General features: G+C 51.4%; 1 protein-coding gene across 1 annotated transcript; it reads right to left on the bottom strand.

Moving 5' to 3' along the window:
* Positions 1 to 13071: 13071 nt before the first annotated feature.
* RABIF (RAB interacting factor) lies at positions 13072 to 16475 on the bottom strand. The gene is made up of 2 exons (XM_075443137.1): positions 16259 to 16475; positions 13072 to 16164 (listed from the first exon to the last, which is right to left on the bottom strand). Exons 1-2 carry the CDS (start codon positions 16445 to 16447, stop codon positions 15922 to 15924), a joined length of 432 nt encoding a protein of 143 aa, XP_075299252.1. The 5' UTR covers positions 16448 to 16475; the 3' UTR covers positions 13072 to 15921.
* Between the last annotated feature and the right edge of the window lie 491 nt (positions 16476 to 16966).

Raw genomic sequence — 16966 nt, 5'->3', positions numbered from 1 at the left:
GCGGAGGGCTGAGCGCTCAGCCCAGGAAGCCCTAGGCCGGGCCTCAGCGGGGGGCTGCTCTCAGCCTGCGGCCGGAGGGGCTTCGGTGAGAGCCCTCCCGGGTCTGGCTGCATGCACCGAGCCCGAGTGAAGCAGCCAGGGACACTGCCAGGCCGTGCAGGGCAGAGGCGGGGGTCACGGCGTGGATGCCCAAAGGTCTCCTGGGAGTGCTCGTCCCCGAGGGTGGGAGAGGGAGATGCCGGCAAATCTTTACATCGTCCCCCCGAGGAGGGTGGGGGCAGCACCGCTGCGCAGTCCCCAGGCAGCACGGTGCTGGTACCATGCCGGTACCAGCTGTTGCTGGAATAGAGGCACACAGTGGAGAGGGTCTAAAGCCGAACAACCAGGTCTGGAAAACCACGTAGATCCTACTGAAATGAGTGCCTTTGGTGTTTAAATGCCGCAGCTGAAGTTGGGTGTTTAGATGGAAAGGGTAAAGACCCTGTGGTGTGTCCTAAGGGTTGTATGAACAGAAATATTCATGAGATTGCTAAACATCTGGGCTGGGAGGTGGCTGCTGTCAGTGTCTGCATGCAAAGTTGGGGAGCTGGAGCCCCATCCTGCCACGGGCAGCACAGGCGCCGGTGCCAGGAAATCGCTCCTCCCCTGCTGAGCTAAGCGGGTGAGGGCAGGGTAGGTATGTGGAACGATCTTAAACGATAACAAAGTAGATCATTTTTTCCTCTTCCTGCGTAGACCTCCGTTCCCACGAGCAGCCCAAACAAAAGCGGTACTTTGGAAAGGAGTGTGGTGGAGTCATGTCCGGCTGCGCCTGCAGTCGGCTGGAATGAGTAGTGGGAAGTGGTGAAGCCCCTCGCTCCTGCTGACCTCAAGGGCACGGTAACTGAAGCCTCCTCAGGATGCTGCTACTGCTATTACCGACTTCACTGTGATCGTTTCCACAGAGGGTGTGGAAATGAAACCGGCGTGGGTGCACACGCAGAATTACTGAAAGAACAGAAAGGCAAAAGTCCTGCAGAAAGCAAGGATCAGATGATCGAGAGAGAAGGACGGAGATGGAGGAAGGGGAAAAAACACAAATAATATTGGTATGCTTGTTTTTCCGAAGAGTGATACCAAATGTAACAAGTGGCTGGAAACCAGGTGAGATATCAAAGAGTACTGAGCTGGCTGTCTTTAGAGAATTTGGCCATCTCCACACTGGAGGGAGGCTGACCAGGGCTTGAGGGGTGGTTGGGAGGGATCACAGAGGCAAGTGCCTGTAAGCAGAAGCAAGCTTCAGCAGGATCTAGTTCCTCCTGCTCCTGTCAGCTAGCATACTGTGAGTATGAAATGGAAACCTTCTTTTGAACGATGAGCTGAGTGGCTAGGCCAGTTGACGTCGGCAGTGTCTATACAGCTTTGCAATTAGTTTTTTAAAAATAATTCTCGTGCTTTTATGTAATCTAATCCTCAATAAGCACAAACTATATGCTTAGTGCTATCGAGTTGGTTTATATTTGAAGAATCCAACCAACGTTAAACTTCTAGTAACCCCCACCCCTGTTCCAGCTAACCTCTCATAATAAGCTCCAGTCAGCTCTGAGACCTGAAAGAACTTGTCTTTCTGTTTTTTCATCTCCTTTGTTTTATACTAATTGCTTATCCGAACTTCCCTGGTGTACGACCTTGGCTGCAAAGCGCCTTTAGCTCAGTCTGCTTAGTGAAGGTCTTTGGTAACGCAGACCAGGACAGTCCTAGTTGTCTGAGCCAGGCAGAACTGAGATCTGCAGCTGTAGGTGTTCATACTCGGATGGGAAAGACCACAGCTGAAGTGATCATGAGCCAGCAATTACTAATGGAAGATGAAAGAGGAAAATAGCCACATTATTTTAATTTCTTTTGTTCTTTTTTTTAGGGGAAAAAAAGGCAGTGAAATGTTCTCTTTTTTCCTCCTCTTATCATCTGTTGTGCTCTTCTCAGTTGGAAACAAAAATATCAGCACCACGTGACTGACCAGACCTTTGCAAACCCAGCTTTGCGAGTCCTTCTGCCGCAGGATAAAAGAGAAAATAGGCCAGACTGGATTTCATTCTTCCACATGTTGCAATTGTATTAGAAATATTTCAGTGTTCTCTTTCTTTTTTCCTTCTCCTTTCATTTTAGGCATCGGGTGAATCTGTGAGAATTGCATGCATTCATTCAAAAAGGTGTATTTGGCTCTGCTCTTCGAAATTACTACGAAAATCTTCAAACAATCAGCAAAGTTTAACCTAAGCTCTAAAGCCTATGGAATGGAAAATAAGTGCCCACAATGATTTTGTTTTAAATCTCATGATTTTTAAATCAGTATTGGGAGTTTGAAAGATTTGATTCATGCTTTTAGAGTGCTCTGACCTGAAATAACACTGCCAATGCTCTAAGCATCCTTTCAGCTCCGCCAGTGCAGTTTTGCAGTGGGTCACACCCTGAATTGTCAATGGTACCGAATCACACTGTAGTGTTTTATTTTCCTTTAGAAGTGTTACAGGAGCATGAAACTAGAAGGATCAGACACATTTTGTGAGGGCAGTCGCTGTTCTTCTCAGCTTAGCTGACAAAACCAGAGATTCAGGGCAGGCTGGGGTATTACTGTATGCTCTGGTCCAGCTTGAACTGAGCTTTTCACATACTTAACTACTGTGCAAATTATCTGGTCTGATTTGTCTAAACAGCTATTGGTAAATGGATTTTTGACATGTACCTCAGCTCTGAAAAGCGGTGTTACCCTACTAATCTGGATTTACCAGGACTGCTCCAGCTGTGCAAAGCATTTGTCAGACTTTGGTGAGAAAATCAAGTTTTGATGCCACTTTGTCAAATTTCACACAGCCACTGGGGCAGCTGAAATCTGTTCTGTCACTGCGCCAGCTGCAGTAAACGTTCATTCACGGGGCTTCGGCACGCTTCTCATGGGCATGAAAGGGGGCATCAAGACAGCGGGACCACGGTTTGGCGCTTCAAGCCGAGTTTGCCTCCGTGTGCCTTTCCCTCGTTGGTGCACTGACGAGGAGTAGCCCGGCCTCACAGAAGCTTGTGTTGCTGCATACCCAGAAAAACATTTCTTGGGGACTGAAATGTGTTTGGTTTAGTCCGACTAAACAATAACGTCAAGTCCAAGGGACTGAGATGTATCCAGGGTTTCTTGAACACGTTCTCTTTTCCTGATGGAGGTTATTTCTGAATGTAGTATGCAAATTTTTTACATTTGTCCAGGATTTCTCTGTGTCTGGTAATGCCATCAGGGCCCACAGAGCAGAGCACAGGCTTTGGCTGCGTATTGTGTGCTCAGTGAATATGATACTTTCAGAAAATGCTGGGCTTGCTGTGGATTTGTGATAAAGTCTCTGTAGCCACACAGCAGGTCTGGGGATCCTTGAGGGTTTTAAATGAAACTTCTCTGAAGGTACAACCATGCAGCTCTTGCTTTCTGTTCTTTCTCAGAAGCACTGGACAAATAATGTGTGCACATTCTCTTCTGTCAGTGACTTCCTAAAAATGTGATAGCCTCAACCCGTGCCTGCGTGCTATCTACCTGTCTGTGCTGGCTTTGAGATCACCTGGGATTTCCATGCACTCGGATGGACAACAGCAACGAGCTGCATAGATTTCAGTGAGGGATTGACGACTCCTCATTCCCAGGTCGCAGGAAACTCGTCTGGGTGAGAGGATTGATGACTGCATGAGTACAGCTGGATTAAAACGTTCAGATTCCATCACTGAGGGGACAATGCTTTACAAAGACTTCATTTTTTCATTACTCAGGTTCACCTCCTCCTCTCCGAGTGCAAATCCATTCCATTTCACATACCCAGCCTCAGTCCTGTGTACTTCACCCAAGCTTTATGTCTGGCTCCTCCAGAAGCGTACAGCCCCTCTGGCTGCTTCATGGGAGAGAGACTCTCCCTCCCGAATGGCTCCTTTATGAAGCCCGGAAAAATCAAAGCCAGATGCCTGTTTGGCAAATTCCTACATAGCGACAGGGCAGACACGGGTGAGACCAGACAGGGACTCTGCGTGTCCCTGGGCAGTGCAGTTTTTCCTGCTCTGGCTGAAGTCGTACCCCGTGGCCACCAGCCTCGCTCTGTGAGATGTTTCAGGCCAGGGTTGGAAGCGTTTCTTATCAGCGTGAGGGCCTTGCTCCTCAGCGACAGGTTTTGTTCTGTGGCTCTGAATGGCTTTTCCAATCTCTAATATAATTGGTTTTATTAATTAATTTCAATTCTTGAATTAAATTCAAGGTCTGGAGCTGACCCCGGACGTTGGCTGGGAGCTGGTGAAGGAATGTGGAGTGCTTGCAGCTCACAGCAGCAAGCAGCATGTTGCAGCAGCCAGTCCCTTAACATGGTTTTTACCTGCTGATACGGTGAATCGCACAACCCAGGTGAGCAGCAGGGACGGATCCGGTGACTCCTCTCACCTCTCCTGTTGCAGCGGGGCTTGGCTGTGGCTGGCTGCAGCCTTGATGGCCACCTGCTCATGACTCCCTGTGTCGTTTGTCATCTAAAACCTTCCTTCTTTCTTAGCTCCCAGGCACTAGTGTTACCCCATGTACTTTCGTTCTTTGCTTCCATTCTTTCCTCATTGCTTTTCCAAGAACGAGCACTCAGGTTTTCTCTTGGTCAGGTCAGATTAAAGAGCACCAGGACAACACGCGGCTGGGGTCGGGAACAGGGCTGAGTTTCAGAACAAGGGAAGGTGTAATGCAGTTAATCTTTCACAACCACGGCCCCTTCCCGGTGCAGAGCCCCCCAGGAGGTCACTGCTTTGTCAGCAGGCTGAGGGTGAGATGGGGTGGTGCCTTCCAAAGCAGGGATGGATTGCCTCAACGCGTGCACAACAAGGGGGTTGCTGCAAGTGAGGGCCCACGTCCGTGCTGATCCCGGGTGCATCTGTCACAGGCTGACACGGGAGCAATTAGCCCTGGGCTGAATGTTTGCGCTGTTGCGCTGATGTGGGGTCCCTCTTTGCATTGTTAATGTCTCCTGGCTGTTTCGGTGGTGTGGCAGAGAATGAGAGATTAGGTTTAGATAAATATTTTTTAATCCTGGTGTGACTGTTCACGTGAGGAACTTGCTAAGGACATCAATGTCAGAAGAGTCACACTGGATCAGACATATGCCTGCTGAGCTCAGCGTTACTTCTCTTGTGGTGGCCCATAGCAATGGCCTTGGGAAGAATGTAGAAGAGGGCCATTGTTAACAGCATCACTACCCCAGGACATTGCCCCCACCTTCAGAGATTCCTGTCTCAGAGAACTCCTGCACCACTAGCCTGCATTTTCTCATCTCGAACTATCAACTGGCTGCAGGTTTTTGCTTGTCTGTTTTATGCTGCCCCATTCCCCATGGGTAGCTGAATGCCTTGCTGGGGTCTGTGAAGGTAACACAGAATTTCATCCTGGATTTGGGATCCTGTTTTGTTATAGGAACAGGTATTTTTTTGTGCCAACAAGGAATGCCTTCGAAATTGTCTTGACGGGTACCTTCATGTGTTTTAGTTTTATCTTCCTTTGCAACACTGGGTGCAATTCACTTGGGACCATCTGATCTGGTCTAATCCTTCTCCTCTCGGAGACAGGGCTGACACCCTGCCAAGGGCAGCTTGCTGTGGACTTTTATGGGCCTCCTGTTGCACAGCCCCGACCTTTGGCTGTTGCAAAATGCACTCTCAGCTCCGCAGAGGCTGGTGAGGGACAAGGTTCCTGGCATCACGCAAAGCAGCACCTTCGTTAGCCTTTTGGCGAGGTGGCAGGGGAAGAGAAGCAGGGATCTTGCTTCTTTTTTTCTCTGTAGACTGGGAAGGGAGTGGCAGGTAAGGAAGGCTGTTGTATAAAGCCTAGCTAGCAAGAATGAGGAAAGACAGAACTTGCCTGTGCTGTGTGATGAGATTTTTGTTGGTTTAGCACGGACTGCAGTCGCATGCTGCCGGAACTAGCTCATCTGGCCATTCAGGTCCTACTGTCCCTTACGGATCACATCGTCAGTAGCCCCAGAGCTGCATGGGTAGACAGTGCTGTGTTCTTTTTTGCCTGAAGGTATTGATGTGAATTAAATGAATCGTGCAAATCAGTCGAAGACAACCAGAATGGAACACTCTGTTTCGCTAGAACAGTTAAAACTGGAAACCATTGCAGCTACATGTAGACCTCTCCCTGCCCCCATGCCTAGGGTACAGACAAATCACCCTGCGGCAGAAGGTACGGGCACAGCAGATTTCCAGCTCCTCTGCAAGTTGAATATCAACGAGCCCTGCCGGGGAACGGAGGCAGGCACTGCTCTGCCATCAGGGCGGCGGGGGTAGCACCCAGCAAAGGAAGGGGCTGTGCAAGCGGAGCTGCACCCGCCTACGTGGAGCGCGCAGGTCTGACCGGGACACTGCGAATCTCGCGACAAACCAGCTCAAATCGCTGGGCTCTGGCTGCGGTGCGAGATGTTTATCCCATCATGCACACCTGTGCATTTTATCTCAAGTGCTGCAGGCAGCAAAGGGAGGAACAATTTGGGGAGAATGCACAGCAGGTGGAAAAGCTTCATCCACTGATGTCAGGCCAAACCTCCATGGCAGGACACGGATTCTCCATGAGGGTTTTGGAAATGTTTGCTGACTGCCAAGAAATATCTTCCATTTAGAGCTGAAAGCTATCCAACTAGACAGGGCTGAATTAATTTCTGAACTAAACACTCCACGTTCCAGGTGGGCTGAAAACCCTTAAATATGGGAACGAGGAGTGCACAAGATGTGGCTAGAGTAGTTCATACAAGGGAAGGAATCATTCCTCTCCCAGACTGAACATCTGCAATAGGTGTATCCCTAATTACGTGCTTATACCCTGTTCATACCTGGTCTTCCCCCTGCAGGGAGTGTCAAAATTAGTGGAAGAGCTGCCAGACTGGAACCCCAAAGGGCTGGGCTATCCTTTTGTTTTGCGAGATTTCCTGCGTGATAGTCAGCAGAACCGCAGCAGAATGTGTGTGCACAGGAGATTAACATTTCACAAGCAAGTTTAATATCGGCATTCTCTACCTTGATCATTTGACTTTGTAACCTTAATGTGCTATTAGCATGGCTTCTTGTAGGTAATCCTTAAATAAGAGCCTGTTTTTAATGGCCTTAAATACATTCCCTGTTTTTAAATCCTACATTATTTGCTCTTCCAGCTGTTTTAATCCTGCTCCTGCAAGCGTGGACTTGGCTACCTGCCCTATTTTTTTTGTTCTCTGCAAGTCCACATTGCAGGGGCTGCTTCCTTTCCCTGCTCCTTTCAAATGCTACTTCAGCCTCGGCTTTCGTGCAGTACTTCCTCCCTGCCTGCTTCCCCGCTGGTCTGCGGTAACAAACCTCCATCAGGCGTTTGTCGAAGCTGAAACAGCTTCTCTATCAAGCCCACTTATTTTTTATTTATTTTACAATTAAAAGGGTTTCTGAGTTACTCACCTGTTCACAGTGCCATCTCTGCATTGCCAGTTTTGTGTTGCTGTGCTGGTTGGTACCCCCCCATCTCAAACCATGTCAGACTTTATAACTGTATTGCCTGTATTGGTTAAGCTTCTTGGCTCAGGTTCTGTTCGTTACCTGGGCGTAAGCTGACCCTAGCCTATAGTGTTGTGTTCCCCACTGCTAAATTTGGTTTAGATACTGAAAATATACCATCTCCTGTCCTGCTACGAGAGTTAGCCTCTTTCTGTGCGGGTAACTGAAATCCCCCATTTGGCTGGATCTCTCCCGCTGTGAAGTTACCCTTCTTCCCCTGCTCAAGTGGTAGCACCGTCTGCCAACCTATTCGTGTTTCCAGCGTGTGGACATTCCTGTCTGTACTGATGCTTCGCTGCATGGTCCTTTTGACCAAGAAACCTTGGTGCAGTTAGCAAATGTGCAAACAGTTCATATCCTGTACTGGTTTTGGCTGGGACAGAGTTACAGTTTGTCATAGTTGCCTGTATAGGGCTGTTCTTGGATTTGTGACAAAAACAGCGTTGATAACGCAGGGATGTTTTAGCTGTTGCTGAGCAGTGCTCACACAGTGTCAAGGGCTTCTCTGCTCCTCACGCTGCCCCACCAGCACATGGGCTGGGGTGCACGAGAAGTTAGGAGGGGACACAGCCGGGACAGCTGACCCCAGCTGCCCAGAGGGATATTCCAGGCCATACGACATCGTGCTCAGCAATAAAACAGGGGTGGAGGATGGCGGGGGCTGCCGTTGCTCGAGGACTGGCTGGGCATCGCTCAGTTGGTGGTGAGCAATTGCTTTCTTTTGCATCGCTTGTTTTTCTTAGTTGTTATTTTCCTCACTGTTGGTTTTTTTTTTCCCTTACTTTTTTTTTAAATTTATTTTTAATTATTAATCTGTCTTTATCTCAACCCATGAGTTTTTCTCACTTCTACCCTTCTGATTCTCCCTCCATCCCATGGTGGGGGAGTGAGCGAGGGGCTGTGTGGTGCTTAGTTGCCAGCCGGGGTTAAACCACAACACATCCATAGTCCAGAGACGCCACTGGCAGGGCTGTACCCGTCCGTGATGCACTGGCAGCATGGTTTGGGTGAAATGTCACAGATCTGAGCTGGTCTTTGCTATCCTAAGTGCATACAGGGTGGTTTTAAAGAGAATCCAATGGATTGTTGACCAGTAAAGCACGTAGAAACATAAACTCATGGACTCAGATTTGAGATCCCCAGCGAGCTCGTGGTGACATTGACTGGTTGTAGAGGAACACTGGAACGGAGCTGAGTGTTCATTTCCCCATTAGCCTTGAAGAGCTAAACGCACTGTACCCACCAACTCGGCCAAAGAGCTCCAGATGGTACAGCAGCCTGCGGAGGGGTGCGGATACAAGGCAGAACGGCTCTGCAGGTGCACTGCTGAGCTGAACTAGGGGTCCTGCAACCAGTACCCCCAGTTCAGCACTGCACTGGCCTGATGCTGCAGCTGTACTTGGCAACAACCTCTTTTCACTGACATCTATGTCAACACCAATTAAACACCAGTTTAGCTGGATCAGCAGCACTATAAATGTGGCCTGGAAGGCAGGAGATGCCAAGAGTAGAGCAAGAGGGTCCCAGCAGACAGAGGCTGCGCTTTATGCGGGGCTGCTCTGAGTACGTGCAGCACTGGGCACTGTGGCTTCACCTCTCCCAAAATCAGGACCTGGGGCTCAGGTACAGGCCAGCTGCATTTTGGTGCTAGCACACTGGGTGTCCAGCAGAAATCCCCAAATCCCAGCAGGGCCCTGGGGGGAAGGGATGGAACCAGATCCCCCCTGAGTGGTGCTGGCATCATGGGCGCCTTGTGGAGCATCAGCACCAGAGCCAAACAGGGGGACCTGTGGCTGCAGAGGGATCGAGCTGCCGAGGACGCTGACCCTCCAAATCGCTGCTGACCCCCACAGCTATGTTGCTCACTCTTCATCGAGGGAGGTTCCTCCCATCAGAGCCTGAAGCTGCTCCTTTCTCCAAGCATTTTCTCTCCTCAGGAGCTGGGTCCTGTGTTCACCGAGTCCTGGCACTTCTGGCCTCCTTCCTTTTTTGGTGCTAGCCCCTTGGACCTCCCACAGTCCGACACAGAGAACCGAGTCCTTCTGCCTGTTTTAGGGAACAGGAGTCACAGGCTGCTCCCTCCCCAGGAAAGCACCAGGCAGCAAGTTCTTGGAGCCACGTCCTCACGCCCCATTGCCAGAGATTCCACGTTAACCAGGGATTCTGCAGCGAGCTGCAGTCTGGATGTTTGCCAGGGAAAGAGCACGCTGTCAACAGTGTTCCAGGCAGCACGCAGAGCCAGCTGCTCGAGGAGGGGAAGGACACCTGTGCTGACATGGCTTTGCTTATTTTTTCTTGCTCTCAGGGCATCTCTTCCAGCTGGTTTGAACAAGGGCAGAGGGCGGCTCCTGGCAGCACTCAGACAAGAGCACTCTGCCTCTGCACGCACAGCGATTAAGGCTGGCAGCCGTCTCCCTTCCTCGGGGGGAATTCAGAGACTCCTGGAAGATAAGGGACATGGAAGGGGAGCAGAAGCTCAGCTGAGTACACACACCCTCCCTGCCGCGTCCCCAGCACCCAGACGCGTGGATAAACACACCCACGCAGGGAACCCCCCTAGCACAGCTTCTCACCCCGGGGAGACGGCTCCTATTGATGCCACAAATTGCCCTGAAAGACTTTTCAAGGACAGACTTCGCCTGCAGTTCTGACCCGTCCTGCCAGGCTGACACCCGCCAGGAAGGCCGGCTGCCGCACGCCGCATGGCTCTGGCGCGCCCGCTTCCGTCGCAACATGCTCGGCGTTCAGGCCCAACTGCATTTATGGGATTAGAGCCTGCCTCGGGCTGCTCCCCTCCGCCCCCAGCCTACACAGCTGACACAGCTGTGCCAGGGAGGGAAGGGTAACTCTGCTTCCCCAGGCAGAAGCCAGACCTGAACAGTTCGCATTTTAACCAAAGAGGAAACTGAAGCCCCCAGGGAGCGACCATGTGCTGATCAAGGTATGTAACCTCTGCCACAAGCTGTTTCCACTCGTGTAGCTCCCTCAGATTCAGACTTAAAATGTATTTTTAAAAAGTATTTATATAAAATATATATAAGAATATTAAAATATAAACTATTTATATATATTAAAAAGTATTTATGTAAGATTTCAGTACTTAAAAAGCTGAACTGCAGCAACCCCTAGCTTGGACTGTGCCATTCTGAATTAAGTTTTAGGCAAGGTGCAAGAAACAATTTTTCCATAGAGCTTCCTGCTTCCCCCTCTCAGGAGACGGAAGCGTTATCTCAGCGATGCAGGAACCTGCTCACTCTTCCTCCGTGATTGCATTTAGGGAGCAAAGCACTTGATTTTTGCTCTGTGCATGGTCAGACAACGTCCAGACGCCAGTGCATCTCCTCTAAAGCACACTCTCGCACAGACAGCCCTGGCTTCTCTCGCTCACCCGGGGGTGCAGCCCCACGGTGCAGTAACTCACCTGCATTGCTAGGCTACCATCTCCCTCTCCTCTGCCCTCACTGACACAGAAGGGTCCAGCTGCACTTGCACGAAAGCTGCGCTTTAAGAACCTGGCTGACTTGCAACTCGGCACAGAAGTACTTAGGCTGAAATGCGTAACAGAAATTATTGGTTAAAAAAGTATCAAGCTGGCTTTTATCAAAGCCCTCATTTTCTCTTGGCACTTTTATGGCAAGTTCCACTCATCTGCTGCGGTTTCTTTCCGTGTCCCCGAGCAGCTTCAAAATATTTGGTGGTTTTAGGCAAAATACTTGGGGGTTTAATGTTCCTTTGATTCTAGGGTTTGGCCTTTATTAACCTGGCTTTGCAGGAGGCAGGGAAGCATTTCCCTGCACCATTTGTTGAAGGACCCTGAAGCTATTTCATTTCTATGGTTTCCTTTCCTCCTACTTTTCTTGTTCCTGCCAGGGAGTGTAATGTCAGGCACATAAAATTACCTTCAGAGAATATTCATAATACATTTCAGATACCCCTGTTCTCCCAAACACCCACACATTGTAGAAAACGCCCGTGCTGACATGGCAGTATCTGTCCACACAGTGTCACAGTGCTCTGTAGCACTGGGGGTTCAGGGAAACAAGCAAGGCAAGGTACACAGGAGATGTAATGCCAAAAATACCTCTCCTATCAAAACTGGCCTTGTTTTTACCAGTCCAAGCCTGCCAAACTCCTCGTCTGCATACACGGTGGCAGCGGGTTCCGCAGACACACCGAGCTGCAGGTATGGCAAAGATCCTACCTTCAGCCCTCCTGGCTGCCTACGTGAGGACCAGCCGATCGGCAGAGCTCGGGAACACAGCGGGGAGACAAACAGCAAGGTCCTCCTCCAAGCATTTATTTCAAAGTCCGTACTGTCATAACCGCTCTGCCAGAGATTCCTGCTGTTAAGAGATGAGCAATCACGGAGAGACCTTGGGTGTTGTCAGGCCCAGAAACCAAGACCTTTTTGCTGACATGCAGAGCTGGGGGAAGAGGGAACCTTGAATTCCAGCCCCTGCGCCCTGCACCACTTACCTCTTTCAGTGAAATGCACTTAATTTAGGGAAGGCAGAGTGTGAAGGTGACCTCTTAGCAAGGGATGACTCGTGGCAGTTACCCAGGACAACTCAGCTGATCTCACAGCCTCCTGCTGCCAAAAATGGGAGACCTTCATCCTGCCATTGCCTCCCGATTATCTCACACAAGCTGCAGTGCTCAAACTCCTGTGTTTCAACCCATCAGCTCAAGAAAAGAAGCTTTGCACTAAGTTAGCAAATTGTCTCAGCAAAGGGTTCAGCAGCTGGCTGGGGGGAGAGGTCTGGGTGGGAAAGGGAGCAGAGGGGTGAAGTTACACAAGGTGGCAATGTCAGCCCAAGCCCAGGCCATGGCTTTGGGGCTGTGAACCAGTTTCAATACCTGAGTCAGAGTGGAGCAAGATCTGTTTTTAACCATCCTAAATGCATTTATATTTATGGTATGTAAACACTCAGCCAATACAAACAGGCATGCCTTAAATCCAGACTGGGAAGCAATCAGACGAATTGTTATTATTTGCCTGCACCCAGAAGCTGCACTGAGGCAAGGCCCCAGGTGCCGGAGGGTTTGTGTCCCGCTGTGCAGTCCTCGCCCACCGCGCTGGTGGGATCGGCCGGTGCAAAGGAGCAGGTTCGTTACTGTTCCCTCTCTTGGCAGGATACAGCTTAATACAGAATGTGTCTTATGAGTAAAGTCTATGCAGCTGTTTATGTAGAAGAATCCATTCTCAAATTACTTTTAAAGTGACCTGCACGTGGAAATAAGGTGTTCTGCTCTGTCTTGTTGATGATGATAAAGATGAGCATTAACAGGTCTTAAGCAAGCGCTTCCCATACCTGGCAGTTGGCTCCTGTCTATCCTTCTTTTCCTAGAAGTTCCTGCAAGCAACTGGAAAAGAGTTTTTCAACATGCCAGATAACAGGCAGTGAAAATATGTAAATTATTATTTAAAAATTAAATAAATAGTTAAGAAATTAAATTTAATTAAAATTAATACATTTTTAATAAATGAAAAATTATTTAAATTATGTTTATTTGTGAGACCAGACAAATTTTTATTAGCTGTCATTAACACAAAACCTGTTCAGTGCTTCACTAGATGCTCCCAGACCCGATGTTGCCATCTGCTGCATAAACACAGCAGACCTTCCCCCAGAGGCGAGGTCTGCTGACCGCAGACATTCTTCTCTAAAGCTCAGTTAACATCACAGTGGAACTGCCTGGGCTCACATTCCACGAGCTGATGCCCCTTTTCCCCCTTCACCATGGCTTTTTTTCCCTCTGGCAATTCCCTCGGGATACGAATCAGCCCAGGGGATGGGCTCCCGAGCGTCAGCAGTCCAACTGCAGAGCTCCACTGCATGGCTGCCCCTGCACCAGGCCCCTGCCTGCGCTGCTTGGACTTCAAGGGTGTCTCTCACGGCTTCTCCCCGCTGCAGAAGGCCGAGATCCTACCTGAGGCTGAAAGATCCCAAGATCTCACAGCACAAGTTTCCTCCCATGAATTCCCAGCAGACTGTACATTTCTTCTTAGCATTTCCACAACCTGTGTGATCCTACCTCATACTCAGGAGTCAGCAGGAACCAAACCTGGATCCCGTGGAGGATGCACCCGTTCGGCCCATCTCTCTTCTCTCGCTGAAGGGCAGGAGGAGCTTTCACTACTCGCCATCATGGAGCAACGCTGCACCGACATGGATTCGAATCGCTGCTGTGCTGATGTGAAGGCAGCCTTTCTCCCAAGGTCTCCCATCCCTCCAGGAAGCGCTCTACCCACCAGGTAAAGCCGTGGCCACCACCTCAGCTCCGTCCCAGTGCCACCCACCGACCTCTCCCCAGTATCAGCCACTCCCATGGACAATTTTTGAGACGTGTTGTTTACTCAGTGTTAATCAAGCCGATATCCGCAAGCCTGTTCTGCATGGTGGCATCTTCAAAATGAAACTACAGTGCAGCACACTTTGTATTTTAGTAACACGGACTATGATCACGGTATTACAGGTCAAAACACATTCTCTAACAGACAACAAGCTCAGTGAAATGAAAGTGATGTGATCCCACTATTTCGCTGTGCCTGTGCAGAACCCAGACGAAGCTCTCCTGCCCTTCCAGGCACATGTCCAGGATGAACCTGCTCAGTTGCTGAGCTCAGGGCTAACAGACAAGAAGGGCAGGAGGGAAGCAGCAGAGTTTTCACACCAGATGTGCATCTGGCACATTTAGCAAGGACACAGCACAAGACTCACCTGCTGCCCACGCAAGAGCCTTAATCACCAGACTACGGGGTTAGGCCTCTCTCCCGCCCATTAATAAACCCCGACTGCCCACAGCAGAGGCTTCTGACAGAGCAGACCTGGAACAGCCAACACCTTGGTTGTTCCACCTCTACGTTAATGCAGAGTCTCCAAATCTTAAACGCGCAGATGCTCAAGCACTGGCAGAAGAAAGGACTTGTTCCTCCCTCACCCGCTGCCAGGATGCCTTTCCCAAATCCCAAAACGCTGCCTGAGGCTGTGCCTGCCTTACAGACTCCAGCCAGCCCAACTTTCAGTAGAGGAGGGAGGAAAAGGTCTCTCCCACAGCCTTGTGGTAGCAACACTGTTAGTCTTTAAGTACAACCGATCTTGATTTTGGTGGCAAATACAACTTCATCATCCCAGCGCAACAACAGTTGTGTTTTACAGTTGCATTGATACCAAAAGTGTTTATTAGCACAGCACACGGATACACCTCCTGAAGTAAGGCATGTCCTCTGTGACCCCACAGAACCACCATAAAGCTGCTGGATTATTCACACAGGGGTTTGCAAATGGAGAATGTGAACTGGACCACAATTACCAGAAGATAAATACAGTGAGAACCATGGCTGCTGCAGCCTCCTTCAATTTTCAGCCAGCTTTGTGCCCGCCCTTTACAAGGCAGAGACCAAAACTGGACGCAGTATCCCAGCACTGTGCCTACCATCCACTCTGACAGGAGAGAAATTCCTTCCTGACTTCTCTGTTTAATACACACAGGGCTGTTTTGACATTCTTCAGCACTGAGACACACAGTCACTGGACACTGCTTGTCCAATGACTCAAAGCTTTTACACATTGGAATCTCTTCATTCTTGCTGCCTGGAAATATTATGATCTTGCACGTTTCCTTTATTTGCCACTCTATCAGCCTATACCGTCTGCAAACACTACCTGTATCTTATTTTATTTCCAAGTACTCAGTTAATTAAACCGCATACAATGTTAGTTAAAATGCCTTACACACACTTTTGGTGCCGTATACTCTTACGGGGTACAGCTGTCAGTTGGATGAGGTTTTAGAGAGCCCAAGTGTTGGGATTTGGGGCAGGGAACATTTCTTCTGAAAATCAACAGAAGATACAGCCTCAAAGCCCCTAACTGCTGTGGCTGTAATTCAGACAGTTTAAGCTGTCACGGTGATTCAACGCAGCAGTGCTGTCCTCCCCTCGCCTTTGTGCCAGCACCCACGGTTATACGGCTGTGTCGCAAACCGATCAGCCTGAAAGACATCTGAGCACGTTTGAAAAACAGCAGCCACACAGGGGAGACGTGAGAGAGCAGCCAGCCAGCCAGCGGCCGATCCAGCTGTCTGCCAAAACCGTCATGGAGGGCTGTCCCCGCGGGTCACAGGGGACCCTGCCGCCGGCGACGTCCTTCCCCCGTGGGCTCAGGCGAGGGGCTGGCTGTGCCGGCGCTGCGCTTCTTGGTGCGTGGATGCGGGCTGTGGGGTGACCGGCTGGGCCGCGGGGCAGCCAGGCTGTGGTCAGCCCGCGGGCCCTGGGCTCAGCCCCGTCACCGTCCAGCAGCGCGGCAGGCGGGGGTCCCGGCAGCCGAGCCCAGCTCCCCGGCGCCGTCGCCCCGTCCCAGCCCAGCGTCACTCGTGGGCCACGCGCTCCAGCGCCACGTAGAAGCTGTCCTTGTCGTCGAGGCAGTGCCAGCCGATGGGCCCCGCCTCGCAGTCGGCGCACACCAGGAACTTGACGTTGCCCACGTCGCGGGTGAAGCCCACGTTCTCGAAGGAGAACATGTCCCGCACCAGCCAGTGCTCCCGCACCACGTCCCCGCCGCCGCCCGCCGCCGCCGCCGCCGCCTTCTTCCTCATGGCGGGCAGGAGGAGCTGCGGGAGACACAGCGTCACCGCCCCGCCCGCAGGGGGCGCCGCTCCCCCCCGTCCCCCCGCCGCCTCCCGGCCTCGCCCCGCAGCCCGGTACCTCACGGCGGGAGAAGGTGGCGGCGCCGGGCAGCAGCACCCGGGACCCGCAGCGCTGGCACACCACCGCCTTCAGGTTCCGGCCCTGCGCGCACACCAGCTCGGCCGAGCCCAGCGCGGCGGCGGGAGGCGGAGGCGAGGGAGGAGGAGGCGCAGCCGCCGGCTCCATCTCGGCGCAGGCCGCCGCCATGGCCGCGCAGGCGCGCTGGGTGCCGCCACCGCCCGAGGGGCGGGGCCGGGGCGGTGGCCTCAGGCGGAGCCGTGCGCATGCGCGGCCCTGAGGCGGGGGGGCAGTGCAGCGGCGGCGTGCGCATGCGCGGCCCTGAGGCGGGGGCAGGCTGGACTCCCCGACCGGGGCCTGGGGTGGTTTTGGTTCCTCCCACCGCGCTCAGTGGCCGAGGAGTGACAGGGAAGTGCATCCCCGGAGGAGATGTGTCAGGCTATCTGAAATCTCGCATAGCGGGTGAGGTGTTTGCCAGGGGACCAGGCAGCGGGGAGAGCCTTCAGTCATCGAAGGCTGCGGAGGCCTGGCTCTGAAATCCACCGAAGGTTCTGGAGAGGGGAGCCAGGAGCGCGTTTTGTAGCCACACCATTGACAGACAAATTAATGCCGGGCTCCATTCACCCCACGCTCCCATGGTGGACAGACAAGCTGTTATTTTTTGCAGCTGCGGGCTCTATTATAGCAGTGTTATCCCAGTCTTCTCCT

Source organism: Opisthocomus hoazin, chromosome 25 (genome assembly GCF_030867145.1).
Source record: "Opisthocomus hoazin isolate bOpiHoa1 chromosome 25, bOpiHoa1.hap1, whole genome shotgun sequence".
NCBI classification, from domain to species: Eukaryota; Metazoa; Chordata; class Aves; order Opisthocomiformes; family Opisthocomidae; genus Opisthocomus; species Opisthocomus hoazin.
Note: the sequence above shows the minus strand (reverse complement) of the source record. Positions and strands in the feature narration are given on the sequence as shown.